Here is a 26,412-nt window from a genome sequence, read left to right as displayed (position 1 = left end):
AAGTCTGGGGTTGTGTCTGAATTCCTTCATTACTCACTACATAGTGCACTATATAGTGCGTTTGCCCTTTTGTAGTGCTGTCCGAATCTACAATTCCAAAATCGAGTGGCCTAGAAATTTCCCAGAAGTCTCTTCGAAAAACCAGTGTGCATTGCCAACTAGATTGGCAAATATAGACCACAATGCATTGCATCGGAACAATTTCTGCCAAAAGAAAGTTTTTAAATGTATTTTTTTAATAAACCATCAATGTCTTAAACATCAGAAGACAGTGGATTCATAAATGAGCGTTGCAAAACGCTCATATCAATTAGATTTTAACTTCATGATTGTCTATGTCATATTCGCACTTAAAAAAAAGAAAGGGTAGTATACATAGGCTACGTTCACACTGCAGGGCTTAATGCTCAATTCCGATTTTAAAAAAAAAATCTGATTTCTTTGCAAAGCCGTTCACATTTCCAATTAAATCCAAACTTTTGTGATCTCCCGTTTGACCGTGAAATGACCCAGAAGTGACCCGTATGCGCAGAAGAGTCCTCAACGGTGAACGACGTCACTTGTTGTTTGCGGAAGTAGCCAGAGTAGACAAAGTAGTGTTGCAGCAGACTGGTTGAAAGACACAATAAGGCTGGATGCAGCCTGCATGTTGGAGTGCCTTTGGTGCTGCCGCTTGTGTTTCCACTCAGAGGTCCCAGCGCGTCGTAAGACCAGCCAGTGGTGACACGACACGAGGAGGAGTGTGTGACGTGGAATAAGCGCAGAGGCAGAGGGGAACTCAGCCTCCCCTGTAAGTATTGGGACAGCGTAGCCACACTCCTCGAGATAGCCTAAGGCAGCCGTGGTCGCTTCTGGTGCTGGCAGATGTGTTTGCCTTCAGGTCCTGGTGCGTGTGACCGGAGGACTTCCCTGATCATCCAGGGAGTGGACATCAAGGGCCATGTCTGGCAGGGAGGAGGACGTCCCCTCGATCTTGGATCTGTGGCCTCACCGAGCTGCTTTTTACTGTGCTAGCTGTCCCCTAGACTTTTAGTATTTTTTTTCTTGTAGTTTTTATCCTGTTTCAGCATTTTGTTGTATTTTATCCTTCCTATGACTTTTTGCAACTACTTTATATCTTTTAATAGTTTTCTTAATCACATCTCAGTGACCAGTCAGGTTTTTTATTATTAATAAATTGTTGTTGTTGCCAAAAAAACCTGGGTCCTTTTTTGTGGCGTGTGTGTGCTCTCACCCAGGTCATCTCTCTAACCTGCAGTAATTCAATTTCGTTTCTTTCAGTCCATCTCCTAACTTCTTACAGCCCTTACTATATACCCCCCCCCCTTACATTATCCTCTGTTAAAAGGACCCAGAATGGTTATTGCAGGCTAAATGGTTATGGTACCAACAGCGGCCAACACTTTTAAGGTGTAGCGAGTTACAAACAAATTCGATAACACTTATATTAAGATTCCTTAACAAGCTTTGTTAATGTGTTAACAAGCATTATAATAGAATTCTTAGGGTGTTAATAAGACATTTATTAGCACAATAAGTCTAATAAGGTAATTACTTAGTTTACACATTTACAAGCATTATTATTAGGATGTTTTTAAGATGCTAATGATACATTATTGGCATTATAGATGCCTAACAAATGTGTCAGTGTTGAGAAGCTTAATAAGATTTATTAACAGATGACCCCACCCTTACATTGACGTGTTCTCCCTACCATGACAAAGGTGGATAAAGGTGGAAAGATTTCATGTAATCCATGGACACCAGTGAGGTTCACAAACCATTGAAGAAAAAAGGTTCAGAGCAACGTCTAGTGGGTCTAGATCAGTGTTTTTCAACCTTTTTTGAGCCACGGCACACTTTAACCTTGACAAAAATCCCGCGGCACACCAGCATCCCAAAAAAAAAAAAAAAAAAAAGCAGAAACTCATAGTCTGTTTTGATCTACAGCCCCCCCCCCCCCCGGCAATCTGACGTGCATTTTTGTGATAATTGTGGCAGAAAAAGCAGGAAGTTGCAGATGTTTTTCTAAAAGATGTAATAAAAGTTAAGTTACATACAAGCTGTATGTTCGTTGTGTTTTCAAGACGCTGTCCCTTTAAGCCAATGCATCATGGGAGATGTAGTGTAAAAACTGCGGGAAAACGGCAGAAAGACTCGCGTCTCTGAGCTTCATGGTTTTGTTCACTTGTTACACGGTCTGATACCGGATTCTGTGGAAAGCTACACCGCTAAAGACGAGCTTTAGCTGGTGTTTTTGTCGGAACTGACTGAGTTATGAGCTAATTTGGAACAAGGAAGTGGAGACTTTAACCACTTCTGATTGGTCAGACTGATGACATGTGATTTAGCCTTCAAGAATGATTGGTGGAGTCGTGGAGACAGTAAAAGCTGCGGGACTTTTCCTTACACAGTTATAGCTGCAGCTATTTCGCGTCATTCTTATCAAAATGTCTTTAATAGAATCAAATAAACACAAAGAAAAAAGTATTTTATGATCGTTTATATTCCTAACTACTCAGTGTTTTATCAGGACCTGTTTGGATGAACAAAGAGCTGATTGCTGAAATGCTTTTAGATCAGTTAATGAGGGCAATTTTCCACGGCACACTTGACCATCTCCCACGGCACACTAGTGTGCCGCGGCACACTGGTTGAAAAACACTGGTCTAGATGACCCAACTCCCAATGTTAAAGTGCCTAGGATAGCACAAGGGTTACGCACTCAAGCAAACTGTCTGTTAGTGATGGGATTTTCTATGAATTTTTTACTCAGGATAGATTCTAATACTTTATCCTTATTAGCTATGATGCTAGTGTCATCCGACAGCGTTCCCTATGTTTTTGGTTGTTTTGGTTTTTCTTAATTTGTCTGAAATAAATTATCATATTTCTTTTACAGAAAGATATTTGTATGTTTAGTCTGTTTTAATGTTATAAAGTTCTTTTTACAAGCTTTATGCTTAGTGGTTGTTTGTGGTAAAAACCGTACTCACTTTAGTTGAGGTGCTGCAAAATATTTAATAAACTGTTAACAAAGTTAATTAATACATTTGTAAAGCTTATAAGCAGTTTAGTAATATGGATTCAGAAGACAATGGTCTGACTTTAGATGTTAATAAATCTTATTAACACTTTCAGGTATTTGCAAGACATCTATAATGCTAATAAATATCTTACTAGCATCTTACACATTAATAAAGCCTATTAATTTGTTAAGTTAGTTAATAAAACGTATTAAGCTTATTAACACTTAGGTTTGTGTGAGATATCTATAATTCTAATAAATGTCTTACTAGAACCCCAAACAATAATAATACTTCTTAATTGGTAACAAAAGTTGTTAATAAATCTTATTAAGCTTCTTAACACTGACACATTTTTTAGGCATAATGCCAATAAATGTATCATTAGCACCTAAAAAACATCCTAATAATAATGCCTGTAAATGTGTTAAATAGGTAATTTAATTAACCTTATTAGACTTATTGTACTAATAATGTCTTACTAACCCCTTAAAAATGCTATTATAATGCTTGTTCATGCGTTAAAGCTTGTTTAGGAATCTTAATATAAAGTGTTACCACAAATTCTAGAGATCTAGGGATATACCACTAATGTATGTGAGAGCCACAATATGGCATAAAAAAACAAGGAAAAAAGATCATGAAGGCCTTCTGATCAAGACACTACTTGCAGTAAACAGACTAATCAGGTCATTTAATGGATTTATTATATAGGGACTGTAATGAAACCTTATTTGCAGCAACTGCAGCAGTAGTGTTTTATTCCAATCAAAGTATTTCAATCAGGATATTTTAAGATAATCAAATTAGATTTATATGTGCTGTGCTTCATTTTCTATGCACAAAGTACTAATATGATAGGGGATTTTTTTCACATGACCAGGAATAAAGCTTAATTGAAATGAAAACCCCAAAAATGTTTTTTTTTTTTAAGGGAAAAAGACAGAATTAAGTATCTGTGAGAGCTGATTTTGTAGAGAGGTTTTTCTTTTTTTTTCTGGTCTCATTATTCACATGACTATTATTTTTTTGTGAAACTTCATTAAACACTTTTTTTAGATTCTTATTCTCAAACCTGCCTCTTACTTAAGCATCGAGATGGACCTTTATTTTTCTTTTGGTACAATTGCTCACTTTATTATCAACCACCACTGACAATGTGACTCATCTTTTAAGTTTATTCTGCTCTTCATCTCAATAAATCTTTCATTTGCGCGCCATGAAAAGTGCATGTCAATTAGCCGGGGTCACTTTTTTTCTCCCCTCTCACAAGAAAAGCAGCAGGAATGTCTTCTTCAATCCAACTCGAGGTATTACAGTGAAATATTTAGCATTTTTTGGTCACGACTGCTCAGACATGGTCTCATTCTTTTTTTGTTAAAACAATATTGTCACGGTGCCTCTGGTAGTCTCTCCTCACCCTCCCCTCTCTGCTCTGCCTTCTGATTGAGACCAGCTGTGGTCACTCTCCTCATCTACTACCAGCCTTTTTAAGGAGATCCAGCTCCAGCATTCATCGCCAGTTCGTTGCCCCTTATGGTGCTTAATCTGGTCTACTAGTGAGTTCTCTGTGCTCTTGTGCGCTCGCTCCTCACTAACCTTGTTTCTCCGCCTCGCCTACAGGACCATAGACCACGAGTGTTCACCTGAGTCTCAGTTTCCCAAGAGCAGCCTGATCCACACCACTCTCCAGCTAAGCCACGATTCCGAGCCACGCCAAGACCTCCAACCACGGCACGCCTTCAAGCCATAGCTCCCGCTAGCCAAACCAATATCGGCGCATCGCCAGCGCTTCTTCATCAAACTCGCCTTTGGATCCTTGTTCAGGAAAATAAACTCATTACTCACCATTTCAATCTCCTGTGTTTCCTTCCAGGTTCCAGCGTCTGGGTCTGTCTGGCATAGCAAGTCATGAGAAAATATGATAACCTTAACCGTTTGTCATGTTTGTGGTTTAACCTGGAGCCAGACATGGGGACTAGGGTTTTTAAATATGTCATCTATAAAAAACCTATTAATGATGAATATTTTACAAAGACTATTTATATGAATCCACTGTGTAACCTACTAATTATGGAAACTTAAATGATTTATAAAATATATATGACATGTATACATTTTTTTCTCAAATGAAAAATTCATATGCAATGCATTGTGGTCTATATTTACCAATAAAATGAGCATCGATGCACACTATTCATTCATTCATTCATTCATTCATTCATTCATTCATTTTCTTAACCGTTTTTTCCCTTTCGGGGTCACTGGGCTGCTGGAGCCTATCCCGGCCACTTGTGGGCGAAGGCAGGGGACAACCTGGACAGGTCGCCAGTCTGTCGCAGGGTAGAATGTCTGCAAACACACACCCATTCACTCTCACACTCACACCTAGGGACAATTTAGAGTTGCCAATTAACCTACGAAGCATGTTTTTGGACGGTGGGAGGAAGCCGGAGACCCCGGAGAGAACCCACACATGCACGGGGAGAACATGCCAACTCCACACAGAAAGGCCCCCCGTCGATGTAGTTTTTCACATTGGACTTGAACCGGAGGCCTTCTTGCTGTGAGGCAAGAGCGCTAACCACTGCACCACCGTGCAGCCACGATGCACACTAGTTTTGACATATTATACAGTCAACCTTACAACATGGCGAACACCCTATATAGTGCTCTAAATAAACAGAGATGAGGGAATTTGAACACAACCTTGGATTTGGAACTTGAAAATCATTTGTTTACGTGCTTTTTTTTGGCTCTAGGACATTGGTTTAAAAATAAAAGCTTTTTTTTTATTTAGAAACATTTTTTATTGGTTTTTATTTTTTTTACAATTCACCATGTATACATGTTAAAATATTTATCATTATCCTTCATTCTTAGGCACAATAGCATATTTTCGTTTAGATTAAAAATATATATTGTTATTACTAATAATTACTAATATTGTTATTAAACCCTCAACTGATTTTTTTGGGTGAAAATGTTCCCATCTTACATTAAACCTGATAACGGTCCTCACCATTCTTTTTCTTTTTTTAATAACTCTGTATTAAACAGATATTCCTATTATGCACAGAACATCTAAGGAAAAGCTGAACAAGAACCAAAGGATTATTCTCCAGATTTTCAGAAAAATTCCCAAAATGGTAACAACACAGCAGCCTGTAACCAGAAAACGGGATGGTGGACAAGTTGTCTCCCTTCAGATATCAGGACCATTCACTCTCGCCATGTCTGTAAATCTGTTGAAACTAGCCTACTCGCTGTATTTATATCTTCATAATTTTTTACAATCTGTAATACTTTGTTTACACAGACTTTTCTATTCTCTAATCTAGATGTCTTTGTTTTATCTGCATATGAAGCTCAACTTCATCAGTGTAGCGCATAGTGGTAGATTTTTTTCTCTCTCTCCTCATTACATACGATCAGCTTTGATGTTGTAGCCGAATTTGCTCAAAACCATTTTCCTTCTAAAGTGTTTGATCCCCTCTAAGAGGACCGTATACACTCTGAGATGGTTAAAAGCTTTATCCAAACCCTCCCATGACAAGCAAATATGGTTAAATTAAGAATATTCTTTAATCAAAACTGGATTTACAGGCAAAGAGCACAAAACAAAGATCAACCTGGGAGTTACTGTCAAACAGGGATAAGGGATAATAGGGGCAGCCCTGTTGCTAAGATACCATACCTGCAATGGATTACAATTCTGCTGGCCCTCAGCTTCTCAGGTAAGAAAATTTAGATGAACAGGTGCTGATTTTTTTTATCTTCCCTGTTTAAGAGGAAGACATAAGGCAAAAAAAAAGATGAAAGACTTACGTAGATCATGAAAATTCAGTTTTGCATTTGAAAAATGATCAGAATAAGCAGAAACCTAAATAAATAAGAATAAAAGAAGAGACACCTACAAATTACACCTGACCGAATAGCAAATTGACAACATATGAAAGTGATTGTGAAAAAAAAACAAAGACAAACACACTGCCTTTTTTTACTGTTGGGATTATTTATTCAACAAAATCCAATAAGGAAAAAGAATCAGTAAGTAAACAACACATTTAGAAAATAATAATAATACAACTGACTGCATTAAATAAAAACATTAACGAAATCATGTTTGATGATTGTCCAAATACAGTGTTCACAAAACACAATAAAAATATGATGAAATAAAAAAATCAATGTCATAGAAAATACACTATGTTACCAAAAGTATTCACTCACCCATCCAAATGATCAGAAGTAGATGCAGACTGTTCTTAAAAACATTTGGGAAAGAATGGGTCGCTCTCAGCAGCTCAGTGAATTCCAACCTGGAACGTTTATTTTTTGGATTTGGTCCCACAAATCCAGTCATGAAATTTCCTCACTCCTAACTGATCCACAGTCAACTGTCAGCTCTGTCCTGACAAAATGAAAGAGTTTGGGAGCAACAGCAACTCAGCCACAAAGTGGTAAGCCACGTAAACCGACGGAGAGGGGTCAGCGAACGCTGAAGCACACAGTCCAAATAAGTCCCTGCCTTTCTGTACAGTCAATTGCTACAGAGCTCCAAACTTCATGTGACCTTCAGATTAGCCTAAGTATAGTACACAGAGAGCTTCATGGAATGGGTTTCCATAGCCAAGCAGCCTCATCCAAGCCACACATCACCAAGGGCAGTGCTGCGATGCAGTGGTGTAAAACACACTGCCATTATACTCTAGAACAGTAGAGACACATTCTCTGGAGTGATGAATCACACTTTTTCATCTGACAATGTGATGGACAAGTCTGAATTTGGGGGTTGCCAGGAGAACGGTACATTTCGGACTGCATTGCGCCGAGTGTGAAATTTGGTGGAGGAGGAATTATGGTGTGGGCTTGTTTTTCAGGACTTAGGCTTGGACCCTTAGTTCCAGTGAAAGGAACTTTGAATGCTTCAGGAGACAAAAACATTTTGGACAATTCCATGCTCCCAACCTGTGGGAAGAGTTTTGAGCGGCCTCTTCCTCTTCCAATATGATTGTGTGCCAGTGCACAAAGCAAGGTCCATAAAGACATGGATGACAGAATATGGTGTGGATGAACTTGACTGGTCTGCACAGAGTTCTGATCTGAACCCAATAGAACACCTCTGGGATGAATTAGAACAGACACTGAGAGCCAGGCCTTCTCCACCAACATTAGTGTGTGACATCACCAATGCGCTTTTAGAAGAATGGTCAAACCTTCCTAGAAACACACTCCTCAACCTTGTAAACAGCCTTCCCAGAAGATTTCAAGCTGTAATGGCTGCAAAAGGTGGTCCCACATCATATTGAACTCTATGGGTTAGGAATGCGATGGCACTTCAGGGCATATGTAAGTCAATGCGGGTGAGGCAACACTTTTGGCAATATAGTGTATGATAGAATCTAACAATAATTCTGTTGTATTACTTTTCCAATTATTAATTTACTTATTTTAACTCGGATCCTAAAAATGAAATTTATTTTTTAATGAAATATATTGCATATAAATATATTCTGTCATTAGTCAACATGGAGAAAAAAAACAGTAGCAGCTACAGAAAATGTCAAATAAAGGGTTCAGGAACCAAATCAAATGTAGCTGGTTGTAAAAAAAAAGGTGTTGTAAACGCTTTAGTTTAGTGCCAACATCACCTCAGAATTTAAAAGGTACATTTTTAACCTTCTGTGTTCTCAAAAAGGACAAAGCTCTTCTTGGACTAAATCGTCTAAGAAAGCGAATTACACAAATAACAAAAAGACAATTATTTAAGAAATCCCCCCCAAAAAAGGATTTTGTCTTCTTATTCTTTTTACATTTCCATACTCAAAAACGTAACCATACACACATTAAAATAATAACTTGTCCTTCCACCTTCAGCGTTGATCATTTCAGAATACATCTGAAAATAAAGATTAAAACACTTCAAATTCTAATTCTAAATAGCAGTTTTTAAAGTACTGCACTTGTAAAACAGATAACAAAGGAAGGATGCCACTTAGCCCTCTCCTCTATGCAGCTCCACCTTTTTTCTTTTTGCCTCTAACTGTTCTACTGAGACTTTTTAAGTTCTTTTGACGAGTGCGTTTTTTTGTTTGCATGAATTTTGCTTCCCTTGTGATGAATTAAGTCGACTGTAAACAGAATCCCTTTACAATATCAGTCTTTTCTTTTTTCCTGTCAAATTTCCCACTACTATCTCCCTTATTATGTTGAAGAAAGAATTTTTGCTTTCTTAAAAAAAAAAAAAAACAGAATCACAATTTAACACATTTTAAAATATAACTTACTTGTGTTGAACTTTTATTTTTGTAAATCTAACTTAAAAAAGACAGTTTAAAACAAACTGAACACCTGCAAGTCTGTTAGTATGGCATATTGTCTAAATTTAGCTTTAATTTATTTTTAGTAAAAGGTGGTGCAGGTTACACTAACAAATTCTTTCCAGCTTTTTTGAGTAATGTAAAGATAATCATTGTGTCTGTTTTTATGCTCCTTTGGGGTTGTGTTGAATAGAAGTTCTTTTCTTTTTTGTTTGTTTTTAACAGATATTGGAGTGGGAGAGCAACCTCCACTGCAGAGTAAAGCCCAAATTATTAGAAAAAGGCTACTGGGTTCCAGTGATGGTGACATTTCTGAGCATTGGAGACTCACTGGGCAAGCACTGAAGGACTTATTTCTTACAGCAGTAACGATGGTCCTACCCTTGCTGACTGGCACCTCTTGGTTGTCCTTCTTTCTGCCGGTAGTGAAAGAGGCTGGTGGCGTCGAGCTCACCTGCATAACGAATAGCTTCTGCAAACAGCTTAACCACCTGTCAAACAGAAACGCATTTAGTAAAAAGCAATTCTGTAAAAAACACAAGTTTTTCCATTTTCCATTCCATTGACTGACCTGGTAATTGGTGATGAGGGGAACACCATGATCGATGGCCATTCTGCGGATAAGGAAGTTGTCTTTCAGGTGTCGCGTGTTGTTATTGGGCAAGTTGACCACAAGATCAATTTGACCCTCGTTGATCAGTCTGTCCACACGCACAGAGTGAGGCATAAAGAATAGAGTCAAACTTTGTTATATTTTGATACAAACTTAATATCGTTTGAATGATAAAGAAAGCACTATATTTTGTAGTTATGACCCCCCAAAAAAGGTTCTTAAAGTTGCAGCAGTTTCCATTAAACTAGCCCACATAAACTAAGAATACATCATGTCAATGAAAGTGAAATGGGTCTAAATAAAGTCAGCTACTAAAAGACGTAAAGATAGATTTAAGAAAGCTTACGTAAAAAAAAAACAACACTTTATTGAAATCAACTTTTCAAGAAAAACAAGACAATTTCACAAAAAATTGCCTTTTTCGACCAAAATTCCCCTTTTTCGGCCATCAGTAGTTTATTTTACGTTTTTGGTGAGTTTTAATTGTAATTTAAATTTTTGTCATTTTTGTATTTAGCTGAATATTTTACGCCATTCCTATAATGAAAATCCACATACCCTTTAATAGTGGGGAGTTCAGTAACTCCTTTTTCCGTGGGCCAGGCGACTGGAATGGCAGGTACATCATTGGCACACAACCAGGCAGATGTTGCTTCTGTGGCATACAGCTAAGCCAAATAAAATGGAGGAAAAAAATGTATATAGATCTTTTTTTAAATAGTCAACATGAACATAAAACATTTATTAAATATGATACAAGTTAAAAGAGTTTGAGACGCCACCTTAAAGCCTTCTTCTTTGAGCTGGTGTGCTGTAGCAAGGAAGTTGGGTCGGAAAGATTGCTGGACAATAAAGGAAGTGGATGTTTAATTTATTTTTAAACTCAACTAAAAAATATCTAACATAAAACAAAAATGATGTATTGTGTTATTATTTTATGTGCAGTTACTGTGTTTATATATATATATATATATATACATATATATCTTACATTTTTAATATGTGTTAATGGATTTTTTTATGATGTAAAAAAACAGTATTACTAAGTATTACTGAAATATAGTAACCTTGAGATTATTATCTCCTAGTTATTACTAACAACTAATACATTTTAATGAACCTGGTTTTGCTTTGTTATGTTGGGCAAAAACAATGAAAAAAAAGTTGCAGGAAAAAAGTGATTTTGGTTTTTACCTGAATTCCAATAAGGATGCCTTTCTGTGGCAGTTTAAAGCCAGTAGAGAGCATCGCCTTCAGGAAGGCTGAGTAAATGTTTGGTCCAAAACATGCTACCTGCAATAATACACAGATAGCCATACCTGAAATGTTTTTAGGTAACAATTAAACACAGGTTCAAACAATAAAAAAGACAAAACAGCACAAAAACTGGGATGTGTATTCACAACAGGCTCACTTCTCCAGTGGAAGCCATCTCACATCGAAGAACGGGGTCTGCGTCCCTTAATCTGGGCCAGGAGAACATCGGAGCCTGATTGGAAAAAGCCAAAAAAAAAAAAAGTTGCTTTCTTTTGCCGTACAAAAACACCACAAATATGCATTGGAATTGTCTGCTTGTTTAACTGTTGGTTCCCAGCTGGTTAGTAGGACAAGTTGACCAGATGGGAAATCCAAAGGTCTACAGCATGTGTCTCCAACCTTCAAAACTCATGGAGCCTTTTCAAATTCTCGCTGACCACAACCCAGTGGGAGACACAAAGTCAAAGCACTAACTTACCAAATTTAAGTTAAAAATATCTAAGTTACCCTTACTGTCTTTTTCTTAAAAACGTTAAATGAGTTGATTATTTTCATTTTCCTTTTTTTTCCTGTGATACACGACTCTCAAAAATATGTGACACGTTTTTAAAAACACAATGTTTCACTGCTTGATGGATGGTTGGAGCATTATGGGTAATGTAGCCAGGAGCAGGGCAAAGGTATGCGTACTGTGCATCAACTGTTTGTGAATGACTTAAATAATGTTCGACTTATGCGACTTGTATTTGCCTCTTATGATCGTTAAAAGGTGGAACTTTTTAGAATTATAAATATTTTATTTTCCTTCAACTAATGAGCCACAATAGAGGAGTAAAAGAGTGGCTTCAGAGCCTCAGGTTGTAGACCCCTGATCAACCGCGTAGAACGTGGTATATCTTGATGAGATTTCAGTCACAACAATGGTTTAATGTTTTGTGTAATGTGTGTGGTAGAGATAAAGTGTATGTAAGAAGGCAAATTGAAACGCTTTATATTTTCTGAGACCTTACAGATGTCATAACAGAACCAAGTCATTCCCAAATTAATACAAAAAAATGTCAGTAGTCAGCGTAAACTGTATGAAAATGACAGGTTTAAATATTTTGCTTCAGGCCTTTTTCTGACAGAGGTTTTACAGTGTTACTATGTTAAAACAACAAACATTTACACAGCAACCTAAGATGATACGAAGCAGAGGTAAAGATTACATGAGAAAAAATATCTTTTTGAAAAGGAAAAAAAAAAATCAATAATTTAGGGCTCAGATAAAGTAGGAAAAACAAAAGTAAGCTGGTAAATAAGTGCTATTAACACTAGGGATAAAAAGAAAACATAAGGAAAGAAGGTAAAGATGGTAGGCAGTGCAAAAATGAAGAAAACAGGATAATTACCAATATAGTCCTGTGACGCAGGAAAGGAGATAAAAAGAGGAAACAATTAGTTGAAGATTGACAAAGGAAGGGAATAAGGGACATAAAACACAAGAAGAAAGAAATAAGGATACATTTACAAAAATTAAAGATGAGATATGCATCAGACAATGATTGAAAGAAAAAGTATAGGGATGTCCCTGGAAGCAGTATCTTCAATATCTGTCATTTTATTTTAAGATAAATGAAGACGGGGGTGAAATGCCTGTTGGGAAGCCATTCTTATTATCGCCTTTGAAAAGCAGACAATCGAGGTTACTATGAGGAGAACACGAAGCGGTTAGGAATCGTGGGGTTTAAATGTTCATTTCCACACGTTCTGCAGTCAAAGGCCACTGGGGGGAATTCATCTTTTCATCCTTGAAATGGGCTATCTAATCAATGTAATGGGAGTGTAATCCTAGCAAAGTAATGTCTGAAGGGACTGAGAATGTGTTGTACATAGGGAACCAGGATGGCTTCTAGTACACTTGTTCTAAAAGTCAGGGACATATGCACTGATATAATATCAGTATATTCATGAAACAAAGACAGAGAAAGACTAACTTCGAGACTAACTAACTGCGTATTTTGAGGTCTGAGATAATGACAACTGCAAGAACAAATGAATCACACAGAAACATATAATTGTGTATGTTTATATGGGGAAAAATATTGCTTAACTGACCAAACTGTCTCCAGAACCAAAAGTGCACCAGCTGATTCTAACTTTTTGGGTTGGATCTTGGGGGGGATTCTGCACTAATAAGTAAGTCTTAAAGAAAAAGAGAGAGGTATCCGTCTAGGCCTGACACTTGACTTCAAGTACTGGTGTCTAGCTATATACATAGGTTTTTTTGTTGGAGTCTTTGTTATTTGACTGCCTCTCCCTTATGCTGTGTTCACATACAATGGAATTTGTGTGATACATTTGCATCCACTTGTATTATGACACCTTTTTTCATTATTGTCTTGATACAAATAAGAACAATGTCATAAAGTTTGGGCTAACGGACATATAGTCAAAGTCTCCTCCATGCTGGTTTAGCCCTTGTGCTATCCTAGGCACTTTAACATTGGGAGTTGGGTCATCTAGACACCACAAGACAGTGCGCTGAACCTTTTTTCTTCAATCATTTGTGATCTTTATATATATACATACATATACACATATACATATATATACATATACATTAGGCCTGCACAATATACCGCAAATTTATCGTTATCGCGAAATCAAGCTGTGCAATATGCATACCGCAAAAGACGGCAAAAATCGCAATAAATGATTACCTTAAATGTGCTAAAACAAACTCATGGCAGCTTGAAATATTGAACAAATGAAATACATCCCTTTATGCATTTAACCAATCAGAAGGACCCGTTTACGTTTTTGATCAATCAGATGAGCCCTTTTATGTTTGATGTTTGCCTCCTACGTCGACAAGGGTCATTTGGAGTATATTTTTAAACTGTTGCAGTGAAATGGAAATGATGTTTTTGTTTTTTTGGCTATTTGTTTATATACCACAATTTATATCGTTATCGCAATATTAATTACCAATATCGCATATCGCGAGTTTTCCTCATATCGTGCAGCCCTAATATACATATACATACATATATATATATATATATATATATATATATATATATATATATATATATATATATATATATATATATATATATATATATATATATATATATATATATATATATATATATATATATATATAAGTATATATACACATATATGTATATATGTATATGTGTGTATATATACACACATATATGTATGTGTGTATATATATATATACACACACAGTCAGAACGGATACAGTGATACAGGCTTAATCACTTTTGATGCAATAAAAATCAAGTTTGATACTTTTTTGTTTGTCTACTTCAAACTTAACGATGGTGTAGCCCACAAAAAAAGAGAAATGAAAGGACATTTTTTTCAAAGCTTTTAATTTTAAACAAGGAAGCATCACTAAGTCACTTAGGCTTCTAAGCCTTGAGGCAGTTGTGCTCTTGTGTTTTTGTTATTTTTTTGTTCTTATAAAATACAGAAAGAAAAAAAGCAATTTAAGAGGGACTTGTTGGTGAAAAGTAAAAAAAAAAAAAGATTAAACAAGGCTTCACACAGAGAAAAGAAAATAGAAAACAGAGTTTGTGAGGGAAAATAACATGAATGAGGACGACAAAATTATGTGAGCTCTGTAGTAATAAGTTGAAGATAAAAATACAATGACAGACAAAATATGAAATAAATATATTTCAGACCCCTCAAAGTGCAGAAAAACTGGTTTACAATGCTGGCCAAATGTCAAAGCAGAAAAAATGTGTTCAAAAGTAAAAAAGAAATTAGCAATACTTTGTTAAGCAGCTAACGTACAAAGCTCTAAGCGAGTCCTTATCAGTAAAAGGAATTAAGGATGTATGATATACTACAAGTAAATTCTAGAAGCCTTTTCAGATTTTCGCTTGGAGAATTCAAAGCTCTAATTAATATTCCTCACCAACAGACAACAGACTGGAAATTGAAAACTTTAGGCGGTGAGGGAGAGTGGGGGATTATACCTGCGTGATTGGCTCCAAACTGCAACCATTGTTAAGCAGCTCTGTTGTCATTAGAGTGAGAAATTGCTTTGGAAAAATTGCTTTAGAACAGCTGGTGACAAGCAATCACTCTCATAGCCAATCTAAGAAGAAGGCCTCCCAGTTGATATGAAAAACCCACCAACTACTTCCATTTTCAGGCCCATAGAAAGGAATGCTCCACTAATTACTGTTTTCATATGGACAATACAATATCTAATAAAATGCACAGAATGGAGAAGAAAAGAGTTAAATGTATAGACTTTTATGCAATTAATTGAAGTTTAGTAAGGAAAGGTGATTTAGGTGACTTTGAACGTGGCATGCTGATCTATTGGGATTTTCCCACACAACCATCTCTAGGGTTTACAGAGAATGATCCAAAAAATAGGAAATATATTTGAGTGGCAGTTCTGTGGGTGGAAATGCCTTGTTGATGCCAGAGGTCAGTGGAGAACTCAAATAACCACTGGTTACAACCGAGGTCTAAAGAAGAGCATCTCTGAAACACAACACGTCCAACCTTGACGCAGATGGGCTACTACAGCAAAAGACCACACCAGGTTCCACTCCTGTCAGGTAAGAACAAGAAAGTGGGGCTACAATTCACACAGGTTCATCGATGTTGGGCAATAGAAGATAGAAAAAACGTTCATTTGTCTGATGAGTCTCCATTTTTCCTGCAACGTTCGGATGGTAGGGTTAGAATTTGGTGTCAAAAAATGAAAGCATGGATCCATCCTTGTATCAATGGTGTGGGAGATATTTTCCTTTTCACACATTTTTGGCCCCTTAGTATCAATCAAACATGGTTACAACACCACAGCCTATCTGAGTATTGTTGCTGACATGTCCATCCCTTTATGACCACAGTCTTCCATCTTCTGATGGCTACTTCCAGCAGGAGAATGCACCATGTCATAAATCATCAGGAATAATCTCAGACTGGTTTCTTGAACATGGCAATGAGTTCACTGGACTCAAATGGCCTCCACAAGTACCATTTCTTGACCCAATAGAGCACCTTTGGGATGTGGTGGAACAGGAGATTGGCATCATGGATGTGCAGCTGACAAATCTGCAGCAACTATGTGATGCTTTCAAATCAATATGGATCAAACTCTCTGAGGAATGTTTCCAGTACATTGTTGAATCCTTGCCACCAAGAATTAAAGTAGTTCTGAAGGCAAAAGTGTGTCCAACTTGGCACTTGCAAGCTGTACCAAATAAAGTGGCCAGTGAGTGTACATTACTTTCTGTTACAGTTGCCCCTCTATAATTGCGGGACTTATGTTCTAAAAATGACAGGCAATAGGCAAAAACTGCAAAGTAGTCATTTCATTTTTCGCAATAATTCAATTACAACAATTGTTTTAAGGCTGTATAACTCCTCACTACACACTGTATAAATTTTTCTCAGACAAACATTGAAATTGTTTCATTTTTTTTCCCTGTTTAAACACACACCCACACACTTCTTGGATGCTGCACACCTTACTTTCATTCACTCAATCAACGCTCAATGCAAAGGATTGTTTATGCCACTCTAGGGTTGTGCCGATGGACGATACCATCGTGATGGGTGAGTCACATCACGATGGAGAGACACCATCGTGATCCCACGCCCCCGCCACATTGCGAGTCGACACCATAAGCCACGGTTACATGTGCAAATATCTTGATCGGATCAATGGTCGGATTAGAATCCAACCGTGAATATAGCCCCAGAAAAACTTTTTCAGAATATAACAAACATTCACATGGGTCACACTTTCGGTCTGAATAAATCATTTGCACATGCGCAGTAGGGTTTGAAAAACAGCTCGGTAATATACGAGACGATCTTCTAAACGTGCTTTTAATAATGTTACGGTTATCATGAAGCGCTTGTTCGCTCATCGTTTTATTTTTAATCCGTGTGGTCAGTGCTTTTACTGTTTAAGAACTGAGCCAGAAAGAAGCCAAGATTAGCAGTATGCTAACACGGGCTAACAACATTAGCTTTGGGTGGACATAAAATCCATCCGGAAATTCTGCAATCTGCATCTTGGCTGCACTTAAACATGTAGGAATAACATCAGCCTTTATTTAGTCGGGACACGACTGGAAACACAAATCCACGTGATTGTTTGAACGGTTTCTAAAGACTGAGCGACATTTCTGCTTTGAAGCTCACACCGCCCCAAAGCCGCTGTGTGAGCTGGCGGTCCAAGCTCTGCTCAGACACACACTTTTAGACCCGGTTCTGAGTTCGGTAGCTTGTTCCCCTAGAGCTGCGGGATGGATCCCAGTCCTAAATCTCCCACACATACCGCTCATGTAACAAAGCACCCCCCTTCCCCTCAAACACAAAGCTGTAAGTCCGCACTCCGCCGGTCCACTTGACTAATCAAGTGCGGGAGCGGACTACTTCTTTCTATTTTGTTTATTAATTTTTTTGTTAAAGTCACTTCCCTCGGTTTATACTGGATCATCGCGGATGAGTCATTAGTTAGGAAATAAAATAAATAAAGTAATAAAGTAAAAAAACGAATAGCAATTATATAAGAGCGAGAAATTAAAAATAGCCCCCCCCCTGGACGATATCATCGTCCATCCTGATGGTTGACAGCAAACATCGTCAACTGCCAATTTAAGGGACATCGCCCAACCCTATGCCACTCTGCCTTCATGGAGCCGATCCTCTGTCTCCTGACCCTTGCTTGGATTTTGACCAATCTGTCTCTTCTCTGATGATCTCATGCCTGTTATAAACTCCTGCCTGCATGATTCTGATTTAGCTTTGTGGACATTTAGCTGAGCTCATAAACCTGCTGCACTTGGATCCAGCGGTCTGCCTGTTCTTGTGACAATTACAGAATGAAAACAAAGATCCTCTTTGCAAATCGAACGCATTCTGGAGAGGGGACACGGCACGGAGGGGATTGATTTACAAAAGTCTACAGCGAATCAGGACTCAATCCACTTAAAAAATAAATAAAGTTTTTTAAAAAAGCATGCAAAATCGCACAAAAAAATCTGAGAAAGACTGTAAAAGCAGAAAAGTAACAAGGCAAAGGGTCACTGTACCTCAATACTTATGGTTTTGGCTGTAGATGCCCAATGTAAATAGAGCTCCACTTCAAAGCTTTGAAAAATAATACTTTTGTTTTATGAAATGAAAAGACAGGAAAAAGGAACAATCTTCTTGTTTTACTGCCCCATTCTCCCATCTTAAACCACCCTAGAAGGGGTCAAAGTTGCCAGCTTTCCTAGTTGAAGTTTTTGTGCAAAATATCCCATGCCATGGAAGCAACAACTCAAAGCTTCCTTTTTTACCCAGATTAAACTAAATGTTTGGATCAGGCTGATAAAACAAGCTCTGACTGAAGATACTTCCACTTTCCTGAGAGAAGAAACTGTATTGAACCTAACAAACATCACTGCAAACATACAACTATAGACATCCAGTCTTTTACAGAGATAGATCTGTCTAATAATGCGTAGAAGAAGTTGGTGCCGACACAAAGGACAAAAAAAATCATTAATCCTGACCAAACAGTGATTGTGTTGGATCTCAGTTCCACTTATTTTGCTTATCAATTATAACAACAGAGCAACAACTGAACTATACAATAAGAAATGTAAATGTTACCTCCAGTGTGCACGTGTTACTGTTCTTTAGAGCACAACAAGCCTTTAAGTATTACAACTAAAAATAACAAACCACATACTTGCTCCTGTTTAGGCATGCTGTTTTCCCTGCCCACAGCATATCCGTTTTTGCTGTTCTGAAATTCCATTTTTAATTTATATGAAGTATATTTGTGTCAGTGTCATCATTTTTCCCAATAAAACCCCATCTCTTTTTTTCCACTCCTTACCTTGATTCCTACATAGTCTACAGGAATAAATGGTTTGTCCAGTGAAGGTAGAATGGATTCATCCAAAGGCTCTCCAACCATTACTTTGGTTGCTACGTTGATGAAGTCCACACCGATTGTTTTTGATACAAATGGAAAAGAACGCGATGCTCGCAGATTACACTCTATCACCTACAAGGGTTCAAAACAAAGAGTGATCATTTTAAAATGGTGAAACAGATGTTACAGAATGCTGCATATATAATCCAAGCAAGACAGAAACTAATGTGCATATTTATGTGCATCACAAGTCATTATTAACATGTATAAACACCCCCAGTGCATAAATATGAACACCTTTTGAGTGGGCTGCAGATGGAACATCTATTGAAAGCAACAAAGGTCATAAAGGCGTTCTACTTCCACAAGTCACTCTGAAGGCCATTCAGCTTCAGTCTGTGTGGAAATTGCAACTGCAACCAGATGTAAAAATCCTAACCAGTCATTAAGTCATACTTGTGGAAATATTACTTACCATAACATCATTGTCTTTAACCAGAAATTGAGTGTTGAAAGGTCCGGAAATTTCAAACGCCTGTGCAATCTTTCGAGTTGCGATTTTCACCTAGACACAAAGTGAAGAAAAGAATAATTCCTATAGTAGACTTTCCTATATAGTGTACATGTACTCCATGAAAGTAAAAAAATAAAAAAACAATGCACCTTGAGACTTACCAATATAGTTCTAAGGTCAAATATCATTATTAATGATCATTTTTCATCTACTATTTTTCTTTCATTTTGAATAGCTAAATGAGAGCATTTTTTGTGCTAATTGTACACATTTGTACTAAAGTTGGTAATATCTGTGTTAAGCATCTTTTATAGGTATCATAGAAAATCTGTAGTGAATTTAAGATCATGAAATACATACAAGAGACAAGCGTTATATGGCACAAAGTCACTTCAAGATTTGAAAAATACCATTGACTGAATATGAGCAGTGTGACTTCCTCCATAGAAAATGCCTTACTCCAGACTCCAACCAAATAAGATAAATTCAGTCACTTTTTTTCTGCAATATGTACTCCCCCATAATATAGCCAGATGACGTCAGTAAACAGTGGTTGGTCCTGGTTGGACTGAGTCATCATTTCTATGGCAACCACTATTTCTTATCAGGAGTTTTGGAAGTCCACAACCCTTCCACTTGAAAGCGGGCTCAGGAGAATCTGTCAATCAAACACTTTATACGTTCGATGTGTGACCAACTCCTTTTGTTGAGGCATCTGATTGGCTAGTGCATAGCTTGAATAACTTGCAATAAAGAAAAAATATAATCAGCAATAACATATTAAAAAGATATCAGAGCAAGAATGGTTATTCAGATAGATAGAATGACTGAATAATAGCTGTTTGTTTCTCTATACAAGTCTATGAGATTTTGGCTTCTTGGAAACAGCGAGTACTTCCTGTTGGGAATGCGAGTGGGGATGGGCCACCTAGTCCAGTTCTCATCTGCAATCAATGGAAATAACTGACATGGAAACACTAGCGTTGTGCAGAAACTGTAGAAATATCAAAAAATGAAATAAAATAAATGGACCTAAGGAAAAAAAAGACCCACTTCTATTTAAATCTAAGTGCCACACAGAGTCAAGTGTTGGGTTACGGTGGTTTTAGACAAGTAAATAAGACAATTAGCTACCTGTGGTCCGATAAGTCCTAAATCACAGGTTTCCCTGCCAGTTTAAATAACAGGGCATTTGGTCATTATATTCTTTGTTTTTTTTTTTTTTTTCAAGCGTGTTATTCAGAATTATCTAAAAGAAGACAAAAAGTACATCTACTAACAAAAAAAACATATTGCAATTATTGTCATCTCCTAAATGTAACACCATCCATCACAGCATATTACGGTATATGTGAGTATTTAGGATTTAACTAACCTTTTCTAAAGCTCCCTGGCTAATGGTTTGTGTTGGGAGCATTAAAGTGGCATCCCCTGAATGCACCCCAGCATCTTCCACATGCTCTGTTATGGCATGGACAAGAACCTGAAAAGACACATGGTGATAATGCAGGAAAAAGAAAAAAACATTCCAGTTCTAAAAGGCAACAGAGATACATACTCATGCTTAGTAATGTTTTCATTCTGATGACTAAGTGGAACCTTAAAGTTACAAGTAGAAGGCACTCAAATATATACAGTATGCTATGAATAACTCACAAGTGGGTAAATCATTTGAATGTGTGTTTGAAGCAAAAACAATGTTGAAAAGGTCAATGATCCCTATGAGAAAAATGTTCTGCATCTATTACTGAGAATTGTGATGCAAAAGTAGGTAGTTTTAGTACAATCAATAGTCGCAGTTTTAAAGAATCCATGGTTAGTTGTTTTTTTCTAATCTCCAGACCACACCTCTTAAAAAAAAGTCAGATCAATTAAGTTCGTTTTTGGAAGTTCTTAAAGAGAGAAATAAAATAAAAATAATTACACGGCCAAGTTCAGCCCAAACTACGGCAGGAGAACAATGTTCACAGTCAAAGGAGTAACTTACATTCCACCCACAGAAAAGGAGATATAAATCACCCGGCAACTCAATGCAAGTATGCGTCCGCAAATGAGCTGCTGTGTCATTAGCCTATTTAAACTGCGACAAACCACTGCATTCATTAGCACTCTACAGATAGAGGCTGTAATTAATACATATTATCTCAGACTTTTTTTTCTCTCCACTCTCCTACACACAGAGCCTAGCATCAGGTTATGAGTGCCGTTCGGTATTCAAGGAGTGGCAGCCTTGTTAATGTGATACTGGAGATAAAGGAAGGGCTGAATTCAGAGAACGTGGAGCGAGGAAATCTACCATATAGCTGAAAAGCCCACGTACAGACATCCTTGAAATGACTCTCATAGTCTGAACAAAAGAACAACAGTCAGGCTGTTCACAATGAGTACCTGGCTGGCTCTGTCATCTACAGCAACCCGTCCTGATGTATAACACTATAAAGTACTATTTAAAGCGGTGTCATCTTATCATTAGGAGGACTATAATCTCAAAGGTAATTCAAGTTTTGATGTACCTGAGGGGTCGAATTAAATTTGCATGTGCTTTATTATTCTCCAATCTAATATTAATGTCAAACCAGCTGAAAATATTTTATTTTTTAATGGCAAACCAGGTAAAGTAACGAATGATGTAGCAGTTTAAAAAGTGTTTTTTTTTACTTTTTTTTTAATTTCCTATTGTTGTTTAACTTGATTACAAGTTTAATAGAAATAAAAAAAATATCTATGATTTTATATTTTACAAAAGCTAAAAGATTTGGGCATGTGATTCCTTCCTTAAGAGTTTGCTTTTTGTTAAAAAAAATGATCATATTTAAAGTAGAATCAGTATATAAAGTATACGATAATTTTAGCTTGGAACTATCCATTACATTCCCTTCAACAAATGTATCTGTGCTCCATCTTTTACACTAAAGATAAGTATCATACTTCGGCTGCATCGTTCCACTTTCCTTCAACTTAACATGTTTTCCTACCGCTCAGTTCAAGAACTAAAAATAAGAAATTCAAGGTTACAGAGATAAACAAAAGTGCCATCATAAATGCTAATGTGATAAACGTGCTGTAGGTGCAAAAAAATGAAATAATGTCCTCAAAGCTGTACAATTTAATGTTTTTAATTAACTATGTTAAGGCCTACTTTCAATATTGTCTCTGATTAGCCCTTGGAAACAATTGACATTAAGTCCTGAGAAAGAGAAAGAAACAGGAGAACCCCACCTTGCCATCCTTAGCCACAGCATCAACTTCTACCTCCCTGGCCCCACGCACAAACTTTGTGATGACCACTGGATGCTCCTGGAGTCAAAAACATAAGAAATTCATTGTTTTATTGAAAAAGAAAGTGAAAAAATAGAAGACATATAGTATTTTGATGCTTCTTTATAAGAAGTTCAGGCAAACTTTCTTAGGATTCATAAACAAAACACACAAAAAAAAGACCATCCTTTTAAATCAAACAAATGATTTCAATGGGAAAATTTGCCAAAACCCTGAGGTCTTATTTTTCGAAGACTGTTAGCCAACAGCATTGTTGGGACTCAACAAAAGCTGTGAAAAAGTGAAATTCATTCTAAAAAGAATCATTACACATAAAAAAAAATATTCCAAGCCTTTATTTATTGTACTTTTGTTGATTATGACATACAGGTAGTGGACATCCACAATTTACTACCTCAGAAATTGAGATTTATTGTGAAATAATAAATGCTGGAAACTTGTGGTGTCGCATCCTGATCAGCTTAATAACCCAAGACACCTGCAAAGGTTTCCTGAGCCTTTAAAGGGTCTGTCAGTCTGGGTCAGTGTGCTACATAAGCATAAAGAAGAATTCTGACTTGAAAGACGTCCAGAAGACCGCAATAAACACCCTCCACAAGGAGGGAAAGCCACTAGAAGTCACCTTTAAACATGCTGGTTGTTCATGCTGTATTTAAGCATTTTAACAAAAAATTAATGACAAGAAAAATGCTGGTAGTAAAAGGTCCACCAGTAACAGCGATAACCACAGCCTTGAGAGGATTGTCGAGTGAAATTCATTAAAGACTTTGTGTGAGCATCACAAGTAGCCTGAGGCTGGAGTCATGCAGAGTAGAGAATGACACACGAGAGAGGATTTCCACTCATGTCCCGTCCCACTTCCACAGAAAGAAATTATGTTAAAAAATAATCCTTAAAATGGCTTCCACTCCTCTACCACTCCATTGTACGTTTTTCAAATTTGGTTACTGTATGTTATACATTACATGGTATTTTATCTGCTCCCATCCTGTTCTAGAGCAACTGCAGAGTTTCTGTTTTTAGACTTTTTATATTTGACATAGTTCACACCATGTCTATTATAGTTAAAAAAAATAAAATAAAAACATCCATCCATCTTCTTCAGCTTATCCTGGACCGGGTTGGGGGGGCAACAATCTAAGCAAAGGTGCGCAGACTTGTCTTGCCCCAGCCACTTCCTCCAGCTCCTCTGAGGGGACCTCAAGGCGTTCCCAGGCAAGCCGAGAGACAGTCTTTCCAGCGTGTCCTGAGTCTTCCCTGGGGCCTCCGCAGAGTAGGACATACCTGGAACACCTCCCCAGGGAGGCATCCAGGAGGCATCTGGAGACCAGATGACCAAGCCACCTCAACTGGTCCCTCAACGGAGGAGAAGCGGTTCTACTCTGAGCGAGCTTCTCACCCTATCTCCAAGGAAGCGTCCAGCAACCCATCATTTCGGTCGCTTGTATCTGGGATTCCGTTCTTTTGGTCATGACCCAGAGCTCATGACCATAGGGGAGTATTGAAATGAAGATTGACCGGTAAATTAATAGCTTTTGCTTTCTAGCTCAGGTCTCTTCACCATACAGACGCTGCTCCAATCCATGAGTCAATCTCACGCTCCAGTCTTCCCTCACTCGTGAACAAGACCCCAAGATATTTGGACACTCCACCCACTGAGAGAGAGCAAACTAAAAAACGAACAAAAATAAAGGTCAATTTTTCTTTCTTTATTTAACTTTTTCAAATGGGCTTTTAATGGGCCTTGTCTATACTTTTTGTTGTCTTTCCTATTGGTTGGTCCCCAACCCCTTCTGCTACTGTAAAAATTTTATCCCATGATTAGTGTAACAGATGAGTCCTATCCCACAGGAATCCTTTGGGAATTCCATGACCTGTGGGATTTCTGGAAAAATCTCAGCCTCTGATGCAGAGTGACACACAGGTGTGATGAGAAATGTCACATTCCACCTGTCAACTCATTCCTGAACCAGAGGCAATGGCAGAAGCCTCTTACTTTGGCTGAGAAGAAAACAACTGGACCTTTGCTCAACAGTTTAAAGTCTTATTTTCAGATTAAAATAATTTTTACAGAGTCCCTGAGTCTGGAAAGAAATAGAGACACAGAGTCTTTGTTGTCCAGCATGAAATTTGCACATTCAGTGGTGGTTTGGAGCGCCATGTCATCTCCTGATGTTGGTATTTTCTAAAACCCACAGTCCATGCAGCCATTTGCCAGGAAATTCAACAGCACTTCACGCTGCCATCTACTGACAAAATGTATAGAGATGCTGATTTTATTTTCCAGCGGAGCTTGGCACCTGCCCACACTGTTATTATAGCTGGTTTAATGACCACGGTGTTCCTGTGCTTAATTCAGCCAGCAAACTCGCCTGATAGAAAATCTATGGAGTGTTGACAAGAGGAAAATGAGAGACTCTAGACCCAACAATGCAGATGACCTGAAGGTAGTCATCAAAGCAAGCTGAGCTTTCATTACACTTACACAGGGCCACAGGCTGATCGCCATCTCGACACAGCATATTGAACAAGTATTGAGTGCATAGAAATGAACAGTTTTCAGACCACATTTGTGCTGAAAACATAGTTTTTTTATTGGTGTGATATAATATTCCAATTTTCCAAGACATTAAATTTTAGGTTTTTATTATCTATAGACTATAATCATTAAAACTACAAGAGATGAAGGTTCAAAATATTTAAATCTATGTGTGATGATTATAGAAATGAGCTTCACTTTTAAATAGACAGAAAAAGATCTAATATGCCAATAAATAATATCAGACTTTCAAATTATTTTCATGTTTATAAATTGATATTGAAAAAAACCCAAAGCTGAATAAAAATCCTTACTAAAATGTTACTATATCATCTGTATGGAAAAGCTGTGAAAAACTTTCAGTTCGTTACTTTTAACTAATCTAACTCAGCCTCCAATTTACTTGGGAGAGTAAACCAGAGCATGTCAGAAAGCAAAAGTGACAACTTCTGAACTGCAGGATAAAAGCACTTCAAACAGCTTTTCCACAAATGGATTTGTTGGGTTTTAGACTTTAAGGACTTCAAAATGACGGTTCACTCCACACTTTTAAAGCGTATCTGACACAAGCTTTCATGCTAGTTACAGGTAAGATGTTTTTTTCATTCATTTTTTCCAGTAACTGTTTTATTAAAGCTTTTTTAGGTTAAGGTCTGACTGGGCAGACGCAGTCTACTAACTGAATTTGTACACTGCAAAAACTGAATCTTAAGAAGGAAAAAAGACAGACAGACAGACAGACAGACAGATGACTATATTAATCCCACAATGGGGAAATTTCATTTATCTGTGGCAACAAAAACGACATTCAGAAATAATCTATATAATATTACATCAAAGAAGGACATCAAAAGTCATTCATATTAAATTATTAAAAATTATTAATAAAATTATTATGAAAATTATTATCAAAAACGAGATTCATTTTAAACAAATAAATAAAAAT

The 26,412-nt window shown here is 37.2% G+C and overlaps 1 protein-coding gene and 1 long non-coding RNA gene across 5 annotated transcripts in view; one reads left to right on the top strand and one right to left on the bottom strand.

Moving 5' to 3' along the window:
* Window positions 1–544: 544 nt before the first annotated feature.
* Window positions 545–1,198, top strand: LOC110014213. The gene is made up of 2 exons (XR_002289332.1): window positions 545–790; window positions 881–1,198. It is a non-coding gene; the product is annotated as an uncharacterized LOC110014213 (long non-coding RNA).
* Window positions 1,199–7,027: 5,829 nt separating this feature from the next.
* Window positions 7,028–26,412, bottom strand: part of cps1 (carbamoyl-phosphate synthase 1) — a 53,968-nt gene continuing 34,583 nt past the window's right edge. The window contains exons 29-39 of one of the 4 annotated variants that reach the window (XM_023950956.1): window positions 22,868–22,945; window positions 21,024–21,131; window positions 19,610–19,699; window positions 19,096–19,266; window positions 11,377–11,451; window positions 11,157–11,255; window positions 10,745–10,804; window positions 10,521–10,630; window positions 9,921–10,050; window positions 9,711–9,840; window positions 7,028–8,928 (exon numbers count right to left, since the gene is read on the bottom strand). In XM_023950956.1, the coding sequence (XP_023806724.1) occupies window positions 9,727–9,840; window positions 9,921–10,050; window positions 10,521–10,630; window positions 10,745–10,804; window positions 11,157–11,255; window positions 11,377–11,451; window positions 19,096–19,266; window positions 19,610–19,699; window positions 21,024–21,131; window positions 22,868–22,945 (1,035 nt within the window). In that variant the 3' untranslated portion in view covers window positions 7,028–8,928; window positions 9,711–9,726. Of the gene's footprint in view, window positions 8,929–9,098; window positions 9,841–9,920; window positions 10,051–10,520; window positions 10,631–10,744; window positions 10,805–11,156; window positions 11,256–11,376; window positions 11,452–12,610; window positions 12,621–19,095; window positions 19,267–19,609; window positions 19,700–21,023; window positions 21,132–22,867; window positions 22,946–26,412 lie in introns of those variants that run through there. The other 3 variants (XM_023950954.1, XM_023950955.1, XR_002872518.1) reach the window with 3 other exon arrangements.

This window comes from Oryzias latipes, chromosome 21, assembly GCF_002234675.1.
Source record: "Oryzias latipes chromosome 21, ASM223467v1".
NCBI classification, from domain to species: Eukaryota; Metazoa; Chordata; class Actinopteri; order Beloniformes; family Adrianichthyidae; genus Oryzias; species Oryzias latipes.
Note: the sequence above shows the minus strand (reverse complement) of the source record. Positions and strands in the feature narration are given on the sequence as shown.